The sequence below is a fragment of the Chiloscyllium plagiosum genome, unplaced genomic scaffold, assembly GCF_037043375.1.
Source record: "Chiloscyllium plagiosum isolate Xiang-an unplaced genomic scaffold, Cpla_swu_hap1 HiC_scaffold_18, whole genome shotgun sequence".
Lineage (NCBI taxonomy): Eukaryota > Metazoa > Chordata > Chondrichthyes > Orectolobiformes > Hemiscylliidae > Chiloscyllium > Chiloscyllium plagiosum.
In genome coordinates, this window is record NW_028270156.1 from 24,669,001 (window position 1) to 24,686,718 (window position 17,718).

Here is a 17,718-nt window from a genome sequence, read left to right on the forward strand (position 1 = left end):
GTAATTTCATTTTCCTAATCCAATGTTGATACAAATTCTTATATGCCAGATGAGATTAACCAACTGAAACACTTTCTTCTTGTACGGTTTAGTATATCCACTTGTGCTTTTGCCCATGAGGGCATTGAGAGCCTGTGCATGGTTTTAATTTCGGATTTCTTTTCTCACGCCTTCAAAAATTGCAAGCACGCTTAGCTTGCTGTTGGAAGTTTGTTTAATTTTATTAAATAATTGAAATATCTAAATGAATGCAATTCTGGGGAGGGTGGCAGTGTACATTATTACTTCTGTTCTAAAGTATATAATTCATAGCAGTTGTCACAGGCTTCTTTTTAGATTAGATTTTATTTTAGATTACTTACAGTGTGGAACAGGCCCTTTGGCCCAACAGGTCCACACCGACCCGCCAAAGCGCAACCCACCCAGATCCATTCCCCTACGTTTACCCCTTCACCTAATACTACGAGCAATTTAGCATAGCCAATTCACCTAACCTGCACATTTTTGGACTGTGGGAGGAAACTGGAGCACCCTGAGGAAATCCACGCAGACACTGGGAGAATGTGCAAACTCCACACAGACAGTCGCCTGAGGCGGGAATTGAACCAGTCTGTCTGGCGCTGTGAGGCAGCAGTGCTAACCACTGTGCCACCGTGTCACCCATGCTCCGTTTTATTGGAGCATTCCCTGAATGCCTACTTCTGAACCCACCCTGGGGTGCAAGGGGAACACCATGTTGCAGCAAGTTAGTCAGAAACATAGTAGAATACAGAATCATCCAACTAATTCCAAAAGCTAATGTCTTCTACCATCCACTTATGAATGACCAATTCTCTCAATTTCTTTCATAGGATTGCCCTCAGAATGTGATAACAATTCATATAATGTGTCTGAGCAATATTGTGGCTGAATTTATCCTCTCCTATAGTTGTGACTGCTGTTGCAGTTTTCCCTCCATGTTTTTTTCCTCTTGAATATGTAGCTCAGTTACCTTTTGTACTGGTTTATAATCACATGTTTACTTCCGGTCATTACCTTTATTCCATTCATTGCCCTTCATTTCTTCAGTTTAAACGCCAGTTGTTGTAATCAGCCTTCCTTTCTATCTTGTAGATATCTCAACACTCAATTTGGTTATGTACTATTGTTTAATTATTGTTTAATGCTTCTTAAATTTGAATAACATTGAAGATTTGAACATTACTCATTTTAATGGTCTGCTGAAAGCAATGGGGAGGTTGTAGCTGATTTCACTAGTCGTTATGAAAAGTCTTTCACAAGGTTCATTTATATATGTTTTTAGATCTTTCAGTGCGTCTTCAACTATCTTATCTGAAACATCTTTTAGTATTTAGCATTTTCTCTGCAACCCTTGAAAACTTAACGTGCTTTGGGGAAGCTGCCAGGAATTTACATGAAGTTCAGAACAGCGTTTTCTCGCATATTTTTGCACAAGTACTTGGTTATTGAGTTAATTTTCATTGTAACATATATTCTAAGGGGTGGGTGTGGAGAAGGTGTTGTTTCTTGTGAGGGTTTTTAGAGCCAGGAGTCGTCCATTTAAGACAGATGGGATGATTTTTTTTCTCTCAGAACATTGTCAGCCTTTGAGGAAATGAGAAATGTCTTCATTCAGAGAGTGGTGAGCAATGGAAAGCAGTTGAGTCCAAACCAATGAATGTTTTCAAGAAGGAGTTAGACATCATTCTTAGGGCTAAAGGGATCAAAGGGTGTGGGGCAAAAGCAGGAACAAGTTACATTATTGAATCAACAGCTATGATTTTGAAAAGTGGAGCAGGCCCAAAGGCCTATTCCTGTTCCTATTTGCCATGTTTCATGATACAGCCTTTTGGATATTTTTAAGACAGAGTTGAATAGATTCTTGATGAAGAGTTATCGGTGAGTAGGAATATGAATTTGTGGTTACAATCCGATTGGCAATAATCTAATTAAATGGCAGAGCATGCTTGAGCAACCAATTGACTGTCTCCTGCCCTTTGTTCATATGTTCATATTTAAAGCCCTACTTAAGGAAATGTTCCATTATTTTGAATGGTATATTTGTATTTCATTCGTGGTGATAGTAAAGCTTCAAATGAAGTTTTGTGAGATATCTGTAAGATCACACTGATGTCAGCTTCAGCTCTGAGGCGGCAGTGCACATTAGGGGGTAGGTTTTGTATAGTATGTAAAGATAAATAATGATGACTCTTTTTAAGCACATGCTGTGCAGTTTCTATATGCTCAAGATGCCCAATATAGAGTCATCTACATCACAAAATAATTCATTGCATTGGATACCAAGCAAAGGTCAGAAGAATACAGAATGATGTGTAAGATTTTCCCCATTGCCACTGAATCAAAGCACTGTAAAATTGACAAATTAAACATTACTTTTAATTCTATAACTACGCTAAGCTTTTGATGCTCCAGTGTTTGCATTTATTACATTCCGTCTTCATATTTTTCTGTGAAACAGATTACTTTAGTCCTGTTTTTGTCACCTGTAAGCGGCATTTAGCCCTTAAATAATAAATATATAGAACAAGCGATGTACCACTTGGGCCATTATCAACCTTGCTGTCTTGGAGTCACTTTGGTTTCAGAAGATAATCATTTTCATCTCCCAATTTCCTAAACTTGGTCAACCTGAACTACGCTCACAAGTGGTTTGAATACCACAGAAAAATGCCAGTTTGGCCTCTTAAAAGTAATAGAAGCTAACTGTACTGCCGTGCTTAGAGCTTTAAAGAGCCTTTACAAATGCCACTTCTGGATAGTCTAGGAACTACAGTGATAAATCATAGAGTGATAAATCTCTCATCCCAGTCCCTCATGCTTTCCTTATATTCCTGAAGATTATAACTGAATCTTTTATCACAAACACTAGTGAGGGCTAGCAAGCCAGGAGAAAATCCCAGAATAATGGGTAGGCCATTTAAGACTGAGGTAAGGAGGAATTTATTCATAAAGTTTGGAATTCTCTAACCCGGAGGGCTGCGCAGTCTCAAACAGTGAGTATGTCCAGGAAAGATATCCGATAGCATAGGAAAATTGTGTTGAAATAGATCTACCATTATCTAGCTGTATTGCAGAGTGGACCCAGGGCCACATGGCCACTCCTATTTCCTATGCTCCTACATTTCCTCTTGCCATTGACTCCTGCAGTCCATAAACCACTACTCACTGCTTTCCCTGACTAATCTTGTTTTACCCAACCTCAACAATCCAGTGGATCTTCTATTTGGCAAGCAAGTAGCACTTCGTTTTGCTATTTTTGTGCTATTTAGCTGATAAACCAGGACTGTTCTGCCTGACTCTTCAAATCACTGCACAGGTACTTTCTGTGAAGAGGTAGTCTAAATAAACACGTGCCAAGGCCAGCTAGAGACTGTAAAGTTGTATTGTGGGTTGAGGGATGATTGTAATCTGAGAATGCCTGTGCAGTTATTTTAGACTTCTTTAAAATTCTTTTGATACTTTGTAGTGCAATTTCTAATAGACATAATCTAGACTCATGGTTTTGTTCTGAAGTGAGATAATTTACATGTGTGAATAAAGTATACATGAAGTAAAATTCTCAAAGTATTTCATATTTATGTCAATCCTAAAATATTTTGATCTTTGCTGTGTTGAAATTCACTTCGCTACAAAATGATCAAAGAATAAAATGTCATGAACAAATATAATAACCAACAGGCAATGGAGTACTGGTCTTTATTCAAAGTTATTAAAGTCATGCTTAAGCTGTACAGTACCCTGGTTAGAACAAACCTTGGACAGGATTTTTGAGTTGACATAGTTTTTCTTGGTGTCAAGAAACACCTATCCTCATTCAGGATGAAGCCCCATCAGAGAGCTGGCAGACATCTGGGAGCAGGGGCAAGTAGTCCAGCACAATATAACTTTGGCATTTCAGGATGAAGTGAGGAGGGGAGATCTTGGTCAGAGCAGGTCTGGGAATATTTTGGAAAGACAAGGTGGTGGGGTCTGTGAGTCTGTTCTCATCCCTCTCATCCAAAGTAAGGCCCAAGCAAGTTATCTACTGAGTTCTCTTCCACCGTTAACTGTCTGTCCATTTGCTGCCAGGTTCCACATCTGATTTGAAGAGGCCATTAATTGACCACTTAAAGGCTTCGTTTCAGGCAAGGATCATGCTTGGTCTCTTAAGATTCCAGGTCTGAAGTAGGCGGCAGGAAGACCACCCAATTCTTATAGGCCCTCCTGCCTGAAAACCCTTCGATGGGAGCCCATTAAGTTTTGCATCTACAGTATTGTGAGCCGTTCTAGCAGGAACAATACATGGACTTTAATGGGAGTGCAACATGGATTTACTATGCAGATACTGATACTTGGTTTCTGAGGATAAAACTGAAGACACATTGAACAAACTCTGACTGTATTCTCTGGAATTTAAGAAGTTAGGGTCAGTTTTGATTTTTTTTTATGTTCATGAGAACAATTAGTTTCTCTGTGGTTGGGATAGGACAAAGAACTTGTAAAATTCAAGTGAGACATTTCAAGAGTGAAATTAGAAATTATTTCTGCATTCAAGGTTAGCCAGGGAAATATAACTTTTCTGAAAATTATAATTAATGCTAGATCAATTGTTAATTTAGATTTGAAATGGTTTTGTTAACCAAAGTTTATTTATAAAAATATTAGTGGATGTGCGCCACAATCAGGTATTTCGAGTTAGGTCACAAATCAGCTATAATCTCAAATGGCAGAACAAGCTAAATATCTTTCACCTTTGTTGCTAAAGATTTGTCTGTTGCAGTGATCTAATGATTTATCACCCCTATCGTATATTTGTTAATTTAACTGGATGGAATAGGATAATTCACTAAAGAGTGATCAGTAATAGATGTGACAATAAGGCAGTGAAAAATTGTTGGGTTAATCACTGATCTGTGCTTAGCAGATCTTAAGACAGCACTAGAGGCATTCCATTTTGCCTCTACACCTGGCCTTAGTAAAGAAATGTGCCCAGTTGGGAATCCTACTCCTGATTGCAACCTTGCTGCTTGATATGCTTGTGTTGAAACTAACCAATGAGCTTGCAGATGGAAAGTGTCCATATTACTTGAAGAATCAGTTGCTGAATGAAATAGTTTCAGTAGAAACTTTTCACTGAACTCCTGACACTATTCGTATCTTTGTTTTGACCAGGTGAATACGGGGAGTCAGCTTCCATCTTTTTAGTTGATTAGTTGCAATAAATATTTAAATTTTTTTAGCATGTAGCTATCAAATAAAATGCATTTTACAAGATAAAACTAAAGGCAACATTTTCTTGAGTGAAAGAGATTCTATTACCTACTAGCCCATAACAAAAATTAAAAATTGACATTAAACACACTCAAATAACAACTTCAGAATAGGAGTGGGAGGGTGTCCAATACAAGTAGGAAGATAAAGGCAATTGCTGATTTTAAGTTATAGGATCATTCACAGAACATAAGACTTGAGTCCCAAATATTTTATTTATTCAGCAATGGCAATGTTTGCAGACATCCTTGAGTTGTTGGTGAGTGATTGCTTTTCCAGCAGTCACTTCTCTTTCAGAAAGAGACGAGATTCTGGATTGTTACTTACTAGTCATATTTCATTCTCACTTTCTGTTTCGCTGCTCAAAAGCAGTTGCTTTAAATGAAGTTCCTTTGGAGATTCTGGCATCATTGTTTTTGAGCTGAAGAATCTTCAGGAAAATTTTCTTGGGGAACTTCTGGAAATGTGTGACTCATTCAAGAGATACAGATCTGCACTTTGGTTCCATTTATAATGTTAATTTGGGCCTGGATTGATTTTATATGCTGATGTTTCAGGAGCTTGGCTCAACGTGGTCAGGTGAACACAGTTGCCCTTTTAGGTCAGTACCACAGTTCCACAGAGGTTGCCAGATCTCCTGAATTTCTCCCGAACTATTTCATTGTTTTATTTTAAGTTAGTAAATGTTCCTTTTAAAAGTTACTTTTGTCTATGAAGGCCTCAGATACTAAAATCAAATGATGCAAGTTGAATATTAATAGTCCATGGATCATATTTTTAGATATGAAAATAGAAATTTGCCTTATTCGATACAAAATTATGGGAAGACCCCTTCTATGGAATATAAAGTAAGGAAATTTTATTGCTGTTGTATAGGTCATTGGTGAGACTACATGTGAGGAACTATGTACAGTACAGCTTTGATTTCTTTATTTATGAAAAGATATTACTTTAAAAGCAGTTCAGAGAATGTTCACACAACTTCAACACAACTCAGAATGCAATACTGTTATTATGAAGAAAGAATGAATAGCTGAGGCGGATACTATTGGAGTTTTAGAAAACTCAGATTATGTCATTGAAACATATAAGATCTTGAGGGAACTCAATAGGGTGGTTACCCAGAGGATACTCACTGTTATGTGATAGACTAAAACTAAGGGATATAGTATGAGAATAAGAGGTCTGCCTTTTATGACAGATGAGAATTTTATTTTCTCCATGTTGTGAGAGTGTGGAATTCTCTTTCCCCAAAGATAAAAATTGGATTTTGACATTATTCAAAGCTGAGTTAAATGTACCTTTCATAGACTAGGGCGTCATGGGATTTGTGATGCAGATGGAACAATGGAGCAATGGCCACAATGATCAGCCATAATCTTATTGAATGGTGGAATAGGCTTGAAGGGTCCAATAACCTGCCACTGCTCCTGCACTTGATCTTCCTATTTTTTTAGTTGAATTTTTCAAGTAGCCTGACAGACTCTGAAACAGCTGCTGATTTTCAAATCTAATTCATTAAAAAACTGAGAACTAAGCATAATAGTTTAGTACACTGGAGAAGGTCCTGTGTCTGTAAAGACGAGGAAAACAAAAATTATTCTTGTTTAATCCCTTCTTATAAATGCAAACTATAAAAACAAGAAAAGAATACATTCTATTTGTGGAGAAAATTGCTTGCTGGATGCAGGCTTATTAACGATTCATCAAAGACATTTAATTGGATGAAGAAAACTCTCAACTCATTTAAAAGGAAACTGGATCAAGGCTGTACGCTAGATGCTGAGAAGTGGGATTAGAATGAGTGGATAGTTTGTTCAGCGAGCAAAGAAGCATTTAACTGGCCACTTTCTGTGCCCTAATTTTATCTGAGTTCAATGGTTCTAAACAACTTGCCAGTAGCTAAAATGGTAAAAAGATATGGGCAAGCAAAAGAGAAATTGACAAATTATGGATTATGTCTAAAATGAAAAGTTTGCTGGAGAAGTGCAGTGGGCTCCTAAGTAGCAGAATGATTTTTTTTAAAATTCAAGATTTTCTGAACCTAACACCTGCGAACTAAGTTCTGCCCAAAGTTCTACATGCAAAATATCAACCTCGTTCTCTCACTAGACACCCACTGATTCTCAGTCATTTTTGGCCTGCCTTTCCTCTTTAAATGTCAAGAGACATGTGCATATTTCCAATTTTTTTCTGTTGTGTTTCTTAACTCTGAATTCGGGTAGGAAAATAAAACACTACAAAGACATTGAAGCTTTCCTTAAAGCACAACAACATTGATATTAATACCAGGTGAAGCCTGTGAGCAATTGTTCAAAATGGCAAAAAACTTGTTCATCAGCTGCATCAGGCTTTCTGTTCAAGCCTTAATGATGAGGCAGAGTGGCAGCAGAGAAGGAAAGTAAATGAAGCAACTCCTGTGCTCCAGATTCCATGATCATATGGGATGCCCTGTCCCAAGTGCCTAAAGATGTGAGAGTCAAAAATCAGCCTGTTTAGTTGCATGCAGACATTGAAGACAATATGTTATAAAATTTAAACTAATGGTTATGTACACTTCTGTTATAAACTCTTAAGATCATTTATAACGGATACTGCCAATGTAAGCTTAAGTCACAGTAGAATTACCGGTGTTGGCGGTGGTATAGCTTTTTTAATGTCTATCGCCATCACAACATCAATCTACAATGCAGAAAAACATCATGCTCCAATCCATTCTTGGCATCTGCTGCCTTTTGAGTTTACTATTTAATTTAAAATGTAAAATCTAATTATTATATGGTAAAAAGAACCAAATGTGTTTTAAGATGGTCATAGAGTCATCGAGATGTACAGCACAGAAACAGACCCTTCAGTCCAACTTGTCCATGCTGCCCAGATATCCCAATCTCGTCCCACCTGCCAGCACCTGGCCCATATCCCTCCAAACCCATCCTATTCATATACCCATCCAGATGCCTTTTAAATGTTGCAATTGTACTAGTCTCCTCTACTTCCTCTGGCAGCTCATTCCATACACGTCCCACCCTCTACGTGAAAATGTTGCCCCTTAGGTCTCTTTTATATCTTTCCCCTCTCACCCTAAACCTATGCCCTCTAGTTCTGGACTCCCCCACCCCAGAAAAAAAAGACTTTGTCTATTCATCCTATCCATGCCTCTCATGATTTTATAAACCTTTATAAGGTCACCCCTCAGCCTCCAACGCTCCAGGGAAAACAGCCCCAGCCTATTCAACCTCTCCCTATAGCTCAAATCCTCCAACCCTGGCAACACCCTTGTAAATCTTTTCTGAAGTGACTGAATTATATACGAATACTCAAGTTTAATTATGTCCCACTTCATCTGAATGCTACACGTGGTATTCAGTCCCCATATATACTATAACTGAAAACCGACTAGTGCATAAACAATATATACATAAACATATAAATTATGTATGAAGTAACGGCTAGTTGTCTGTAAGAGAATAAAACATGGAACTGTGGACGCTGGAAATCTGAAACCAAAACAGAAATTGCTGGAGAAACTCAGCAAGTCTGGCAGCATCTGTGGAGAGAAAATGTGGTTAATGCTTCAAGTCCAGTGACGTTTCTAATTTGGTATCTGTAAAAGAAGTTGGATGAGATGAGAAGAATTACTGAGATTTAACCAAATCAAAAGTATTACAGGCATTTAAATTCCAATGGTGTGTCTTGCTGCTGTGTTAAACACTGTTTCCAAAGTGTGAACTTTTAAAACATGTGTTGACTGTAATGCAATTACATTGCCAACACTTTAAACGCTGTTTCTCAAGCATTTTTTAAATATAATATGGAGTTGCACAAGAACACAAACATCGCATTATAGTAGAACTACCTGTAATGCAAAATTGTCGCCCAGTCAATTTATTTACTCCTGTCACGTTCAACACATACCATTGTGGTTTTCTGTTGTCTTACTAAAAAAAAAAATTAAATCTTGCTTCTGAAGACAAGTCATAATAGACTCAAAACATTATCTCTATTTCTTTCTCCACAGTGCAGCGAGAATGGCTAAATTTCTACAGCTCTTTATTCTCCTATTTGGAATTTTGCTTTTCCCACTGCCAGACCATGTCAACCCTCCCATTGAACTTGAGCACTTTTGGAGCAGTAGGCTGTTTGCTTTCATTTGCACACAACCCTTTGAATCAAAGCACAAGGATCTCTGTCCCACGTTGAAATTCCCCATCTTTGGTTGCAGAGCATTTATTGTTATTTATGAATATAAAATCATTTTAAATGTAAACCCTTTGCTTCTCATCCCTTTCAAAATATAGAGGTTAAAAAGGTCAATCAAGTGTAGTTTGATTTCAAGATAGTAACCTTCAAAGGATATTTTTAAGCTAGGATGGTATAGTAGAAGCCAACATTTTATTGTTTTCACTTCACATTGGACGAGATCAAACCTACAACTTGTACAGTGAGGAACGCAGTTGGCAGGTAAAGGAGTGTTCTCTTGTTGCAGACAAGAATTCCTTTCATATGTTGTATTTATTTTGGCAACTGTAATTCATGACTGCATATGCAACATCCCATTAAAAGTTTGAAATTTCATCTTTTGAACAGTGGAACAAGATAAATACCTGTGCCAGATTCTACATTGTTTTGAGCTGATTTGTGATTTGAAGCTAAATTCCCAATACAATTTTGTGCCCTTTTGGAATCAAATCCGATCTTTAAGATCGACTGATCATTCAATAGATCATGATGATCTCTTCGCCTCCACTACAGTATTTGGATCGAGATGGGGAGTCATTTGCATGTCATTTGGTGTGAACTTCATGAGTTTTACTGGAACATGATAGGTGGATGAAATGTAATGTTGACACACAAACTGTGTTTAAGCTAGCATGTCTATAAATGTTCATAATTGTATTTCAAGGTGCAATGAAGCATTTTCTTAGAGGCCACTTGTATGACGGGAACATTAAACAAGTTCAGTGATTTAAATTTGAACACTGTTGCAGCTGTATTTATTTTGTGTTTTTACTTTCTCCCCTTCTCTTTTTCAACTATCCTAATTTGTTGAAATATATTTAAGAAATAAACAAACCAGTAATCTTTCCTCTCTTGTGACCATTGAAAATAAAAGCACATGATCATTGTCTGTTTAAGGTGACCTGAATCTCTCAGATGATTACTGTACTGCCAAATGTCTATATCTTAGAAGAGAATATTAAATGTCAGAATTGAACAGTGAAGTGTTTTAGTTTATCAGATACCTGTGACTATAACAGTATTGAACTGTTTACTTTTGCTTATAACAGGATTTTTCTGTTCTACTATAAGGTTTAATTATTGAATCATTTTGTTTTCAATACAGATAAAAGCAAAAAACTATGATAAAGTTGAAAAGGTAAACCTATTTCGTTTTAATCCTCTCTAGACATGGGAGAACCTTGTTATTGTTAGTCTATCAGTGAAACCCAATTTGTTAACTTGACAACTTTAATCATTTCTCAAATCTTAATGAGCAGTACCCACATCTTCAAAGTTTTAAATGTTTTGTGAGTCAGTCAGTCATTTTTATGCAAACTGGTCTACATATCGGTTGGATATGCATGTGTTAGTAATTCAGCAGCCATCTCAAAACCGAGGGTAATCAGGAAATTTGTTAGCAATGGCTAAGCATTTATGCAAAATATATGTCCTCTCACAGTCAACATGAGCACTAACCATTTGCAACAGTGAGCTTTTGTAAATATAATAATATTTGCATATCAATGTCAATTTGATTTCCCACGGATTATTTTGCCATGGCAATGAGAAAAGTTTGGATTTTCTTATTTTTAAAATAAAATTGCTATAGTTATCTGTCTTGGCAAGGTATCACATGAACTGATCATAATGGGAGAGAGTTAATCCATGAAAGATTCTTCCTTCATAAAACCGGGTCTCAATCCAAGTCACATGGTAAAACATCACGCAAGGCACTATCTCAGAAAGAGTGAACATTAAATGCAGCATTTTAATATGAATAATGGTATTTTACAGCCACCCATCAGGTAGCTGTCATTTCCTTCAATAAGAGAAAGCTGAAGGTGACCAAATATTTAAAGACATCTTTAAAATTAAGAAGTTTAAGTAAGGGTGGACAGACTATTTCTACCTGCTTGTAGAGTAAAGGTAGAGGCCATCAATAGGTATCCAGAAATCCAATAGAAAATTCAGGAACAACTTTTCTTATCTGAAGATTGGGAACTTTATTATAGGAAGTGGTTAAAACATGTAAATACACCTAAGGGAAAGCAATATAGTATTCCAAGAGTAATCAGGTGCAGATTCAGGAGAAGGAAATAGTGGGTTATTTTGGTACAGTAGAATAAGGAATGCTATAAGGAATCTTTAGTGGAGCAAACTAAACATCTGAATGGGTTGAATCACCTTTTATTATGCTGTATATGCGGTCTTTCAGCAAATCAAATGCACATCCTGCTGCTCTTTGTTTCTCAATCCATTCTCCAGTGGAATCTGGCTGCTCGTCTGAAGAATACATTTGCCAAATATACTGTAAAGAAATGTTGCTGCTTTGAACCAGAATAAAGAGAGCCTGTCATCAGTTCTTCTTGGTCATGGAATAATTTGTGGTCTAGTTGGGAAGGAACATGCTTTAAAAACTTTTATTCAGCGATGACATTTTGCTTCTATTTGTTTTCAGTTGTTTCAGCGATGTCTTATGAAAGTTTTGCATATTGATCTGTGGAAATGTTATTTGGCCTATGTGAGGGAAACAAAAGGCAAACTTCCAAGTTACAAGTAAGGAATGAATTTTTCAAAAACATTGATAAAATGCTATAATTTCTTTCACCTCAGATTATTTTGATACTTTAGAATAAAGTACGAAAACTACCAATGTTGAAGTATTCTAAATCAAGTTATAATGTCTTAATGATTTGCATTTCAGAGAGAAGATGGCCCAAGCATACGACTTTGCTTTAGATAAAATCGGCATGGAGATTATGTCTTATCAAGTAATTGTTTTTATGTGCTTTTTAAAATTTTCTATTAAAATGAGAATTAAGAACTGTATTAGTTTTACTAATTGTAAATTTTCTACAGATTTGGGTTGATTACATTAACTTCTTAAAAGGAGTGTAAGTATTACTTTTTTAAATTCATTTGACTTTTACTTTTTGACAAAAATCTGAAACTTATTTAATTCTGCCATATTACAATCATCTTGCCCTTTTAATAGGGAAGCTGTGGGATCCTATGCAGAGAATCAAAGAATAACAGCAGTTCGACGAGTGTATCAGCGAGGCTGTGTCAATCCTATGATAAATATTGAGCAGTTATGGCGAGATTATAATAAATATGAAGAGGTAAAAACTTGTGCCTCAAATATTACTCTTAAAATTCAAGTAGATTTCAGCTGACTGAAATTTGCAGTTTGAAAACAGAGAAAGGCTAAGATTGTTGTTTTCTTTCTTGGACAAACCTGATCATTTTCAGTAGAATAGATGTAGTACAATTGTACTCCCATAAAATTAGTGTTTTCTCAAGCATAGTTTATGGCTTCTAAGTAGGATTTTTATTTCATTTTGTCTCTTTACTACCAACTTCTGTCTTCCAAAATTCACTTCTTTTCACCAGTATCTGTTCCACAATCTGTGATATGATGTTCTATTCACCTGAAATGAGCTGGACTCTATGGTTGTGAAAATAGTTCTGACTAAGCGCCACAAGTTGATAACGTCTTTTTCCTTACCTGAATAGGGCGCACGTTGAATCTTAAAATAGAACAGCTAAGAAGGAGGCCTCTCAATCCATAAGTCTATGAAAGGTCGTTCAACAATTAACACAGTCCTGCTTTATAACTTGCTTCTGCTATTTAGAGTCATAGAGATGTACAGCATGGAAACTGACCCTTTGGTCAAACTCGTCCATGCCGACCAGATATCCCAACCCAATGAAGTCCCACTGCCAGTACCCAGCCCATATCCCTCCAAACACTTCCTATTCATATACCCATCCAAATGCCTCTTAAATGTTGCAATTGTACCAGCCTCCACCACTTCCTCTGGCAGCTCATTCCATACACGTACCACCCTTTATGTGGAAAAAGTTGCCCCGTAGATCTCTTTTATATCTTTCCCCTCTCACCCGAAACCTATGCCCTCTAGTTCTGGAAAAGACTTTGCTTATTTACCCTATCCATGGCCCTCATAATTTTGTAAGCCTCTATAAGGTCACCCCTCAGCCTCCGACGTTCCAGGGAAAACAGCCCCAGCCTGTTCAGCCTCTCCCTATAGCTCAAATCCTCCAACCCTGGCAACATCCTTGTAAATCATTTCTGAACCCTTTCAAGTTTCACAACATCTTTCTGATAGGAAGGAGACCAGAATTGCATGCAGTATTCCAGCAGTGGCCTAACCAATGTCCTGTACAGCCGCAACATGACCTCCCAATTCCTGTACTTAATACTCTGACCAATAAAGGAAAGCATACCAAACGCCTTCTTCACTATCCTATCTACCTGCGACTCTACTTTCAAGGAGCTTTGAACCTGCACTCCAAGGTCTCTTTGTTCAGCAACACTCACTAGGACCTTACCATTAAGTGTATAAGCACCGTTAAGATTTGCTTTCCCAAAATGCAGCAACTCGCATTTTTCTGAATTAAACTTCTCAGCCACTTCTCAGCCCATTGGCCATCTGGTCCAGATCCTGTTGTAATCTGAGGTAACCCTCTTCACTGTCCACTACACCTCCAATTTTGGTGTCATCTGCAAACTTACTAACTTTACCGCTTATGCTCGCATCCAAATCATCCAATTTCCTTTTAAAAGCTTCTGTTAAATTTGTATATACATCTCATTATGCTACATATTCCAAATCCAAACCAGTCCTTGCATGACAAAGCTATTTTTCATGTCAGCTGTCATCCTTTTGGCAATCTCTTAAATCTGTGTCCATTTGTCTTTGTCTTTTAGCCATTGGAAACAGTTTCTCTTTACTTAGTTTTCTCTAACCCCTTCATGATTTTAAGCATCCCATCAAATCTCCTTATAGATTTTCCATCCTAAAGGAAACAGGCTCAGCTTCTCCAGTTTAACCATCCATTGAATATTTGTTGAACCCATCAGTAGACATTGGATACATTTGGATTTCAGTTAGAAAAGTATGTTCTGTGTGCATTGGCACAGATAGCTAAGAGACACCTAACACTGTTGTTGGAACTGTTTTGAAAATCAGCGCTATGCTTAAGTCAACAAAAGTATTTTTGTGTAGCTCTTTTTCAGTGTTGAAAGAATCAGTCATTTGAGGTTTAAATGATTGTTGAGTATTATTAAAGAATAAGTACATTTGAATGAAATTTCCCTGCACTAATTTTATAATCTCTGTTCATTTTAAATGAATCAACAACTTCAAAACAGTAGATGTAGGACTTTGCTCTAAATGTGCAACCTCAATTTGCACGCATTTTTCCAAATCTGTGTTGTTTTTACTTTAGTTTCGCAATACAACCTGTAATCATGTCGTTTTTTTCATCATGCCTTAAATAGAGAACTCATTTTGTTCAGCTACCTACGAGCTGCTTCTGTTATTCAAAGGGGCGGCACGGTGGCACAGTGGTTAACACTACGGCCTCACAGCGCCAAGGACCCGGATTCGATTCCAGCCTTGGGCGACTGTCTGTGTGGAGTTTGCACATTGTCTGCATGGATTTCCTCCAGGTGCTCCAGGTTCCTCCCACGATCCAAAGATGTGCAGATTAGGTGAATTGGCCATAGGAAATTGCCCATAGTGTTCCGGGATGTGTAGATTAGATGCATTAGTCAGGGGTAAACGTAGGGGAATGGGTCTGGGTGGCTTACTGTTCAGAAGGTCGGTGTGGACTTGTTGAGCTGAAGGGCCTGTTTCCACACTGTAGGGATTCTATGAATCTATGAAAGCCATGATTGTAGTATCTGAAAATGAGCCATACCATGCTGACAAAGTGAAAGTTGGGACATTTGCAAAGTCTATCTGACAACTGCTTCAGATTTCTGATGTCAAATACTAACGCAATACTACAAAGATTTTCAGAACGGGTTTCTAAAGTGACTTGTGAATTTTTTTGCTACAGTCACGTGACTGAAAACGTTAAAGAGAGTAGCTGATGTTAAGAGGGCATGACATCTCAAAATGAAAGAAACATATTGAGTATTGAAGACTGCCTTAATAATGGAGTCAGTGAGTTTGCAGACTCTGAATGGCTTACTTTTGAAGTTTGCTTTTGCAAAACTAATAATTTAACTTATAGACTTTGTATGCCCTGTGTGACACTGAAGTGCAATTCTTGGGTTTCTAATAATGAAAATAAAGTTAATTGCAGCATTATGTTCTGTTCCTTCACAGAGCATCAATATTCACCTTGCTAAGAAAATGATTGAAGATCGTAGCAGGGATTACATGAATGCTCGGCGAGTGGCAAAAGTATTTCTGTTTTACTTCACAATTGTTGTATCAAAGTTATTGAAACAAGAAAGATTTTAAAGCCATGAGTCTAATTTAAATTCAAGAAATTGATTCCTAAACTTCTGTGCTTTTCTTACAGGAATATGAGACTGTAATGAAAGGTCTAGACCGTAATGCACCATCAGTCCCACCACAGAACAGCCCGCAGGAAGCACAACAGGTTGACATGTGGAAGAAATATATCCAGTGGGAAAAGAGTAACCCACTTCGCACAGAAGACCAAACGCTAATCACTAAACGAGGTGGGACTACTTAACAGTACCACTGCTGTTTTGCATGTAGATATTCTGGCGCACATCTGGTCATTTATATCACCATGTTTTGAACAAATCTGTATCAAATTTGTTTTCACAATGATCACTGCATACAGCTATGGAATTTAGTCCACTTTTCTACCTCCTCTTCCTTTAAGACATCTCTTAAAAAACACTCTGTGATCAAGTTGTAAGTCACTTATCCTAATATCTCATTGCATAGCTGTGTCAAGTATTATTATGAAAATGTTCTTGTGAAGTGCCTTGGGATGGTGACTATGTTAAAGACATCATATAAATGTACATTATTGCATTGTTTGTAATATCTTAAAGGGACAGTTCAGCTCCTTTTTAACTTGGGAAAGAGGGCAGGTGGTGATAATTCTGCTTAAGAATCATTTTCTGTAAATAGATTAATATTAATGTTTCATGGTAGAACTAATGTTTATGGAGATTCTAAAGAATTGTCTGTGTTTGTTGCAGTTATGTTTGCCTACGAACAATGTCTGCTGGTTTTAGGACATCATCCTGATATCTGGTACGAAGCCGCCCAGTACTTGGAGCAATCGAGCAAATTGCTGGCAGAAAAGGGGGTAAGGCGGTTAATAGCTAATACTGCCAGATAATCCATTTGTCTTGCTCAATTCAGTCAAATCATAATTAAGAGAATGTGACGATCTTTGTTTGTTTGTAATATTTTCACAAATGTATGTCAATGGCAAGTCCATTGTACTATTGAATACCCTCAAATGCCTACTACAAGAGAATTATTGTTTCTAATTTAAAAGGGTGCACTAGAGAAATAATTGCAAATTGGTTAGAATAATGTGAGCTTTCCTGAGGCCTTTGCCACATATTCCCTGACCTGAAACATGATAATCAACCATTTTATTCAAAACAAACTGTCACATTGTTCTCTGCAGCATGCTTCATGCCTTATTGTAAAACTATGCTGACAACAGCATGTTCTGACCAACACTAGTGGGTTATATCTAGTGATGTCTGAGTCTCCTTGGCAACAATTATTGACTGCTTGTATTTGGCAGTTTCTGTGAGCACCTCCATTCCAAAAATCAAATCCTGCACAAAGGTCCATTGGCTGTCAATCCATCAGCATTTTCATTTCCATTGCACATCTCTGGCATCTGATCCTTTACAGTAATGTAACTCTTTATTTCAGTCTGTTACTTACCATTTTTTCTATTCCTTTATGTAATAGGAGTGGCACTAGCAAGATCAGAATTTACTGCCAATCCCTAAATAACCTTTAGAAAATGGTTATAAGCCACCTTTTTGACCCTCTACAGTCCACATAGTGCCAATGCTATCATTGTACTTTTAGAGATTGATTTCCAGGCAGTTAACTGAGCAGTACTGAGGAAGCAACAATGTAGTTCCAAATTAGGATGATGTGTGACTCAGCGAAGAGTTGATGCTCCCAAGAGTGTGCTATCTTTGTTCTTCTAAGCAGTAGGAGTTTGGGTTTTGTGGTACTGTCATAAAACCTTTGGTGAGTTGCTGTGATGCATTCACAAATCGTACCTAGAATCATAGAATCTCTACAGTCTGGAAAGAAGCCATCTGGCTTATTGGATCTGCACCGACCCTCCAAAGAGCTTCCCACCCATACCCAATTCCCTACCCTATTCCCATAACCTCCTATTTAACATGGCCATTCTACCTAACCTGCACATTTTTGGACTTTTGGGGGA

General features: G+C 37.4%; 1 protein-coding gene across 1 annotated transcript in view; it reads left to right on the forward strand.

Annotated features, from left to right (window-relative positions):
• Positions 1-17,718, forward strand: part of cstf3 (cleavage stimulation factor, 3' pre-RNA, subunit 3) — a 116,184-nt gene that overhangs the window by 75,717 nt on the left and 22,749 nt on the right. The window contains exons 4-11 of the mRNA XM_043705521.2: positions 10,616-10,648; positions 11,951-12,048; positions 12,197-12,263; positions 12,352-12,386; positions 12,488-12,614; positions 15,633-15,710; positions 15,832-15,994; positions 16,490-16,599. Coding sequence (XP_043561456.1) covers positions 10,616-10,648; positions 11,951-12,048; positions 12,197-12,263; positions 12,352-12,386; positions 12,488-12,614; positions 15,633-15,710; positions 15,832-15,994; positions 16,490-16,599 — 711 coding nt within the window. The remainder of the gene's footprint in view (positions 1-10,615; positions 10,649-11,950; positions 12,049-12,196; positions 12,264-12,351; positions 12,387-12,487; positions 12,615-15,632; positions 15,711-15,831; positions 15,995-16,489; positions 16,600-17,718) is intronic.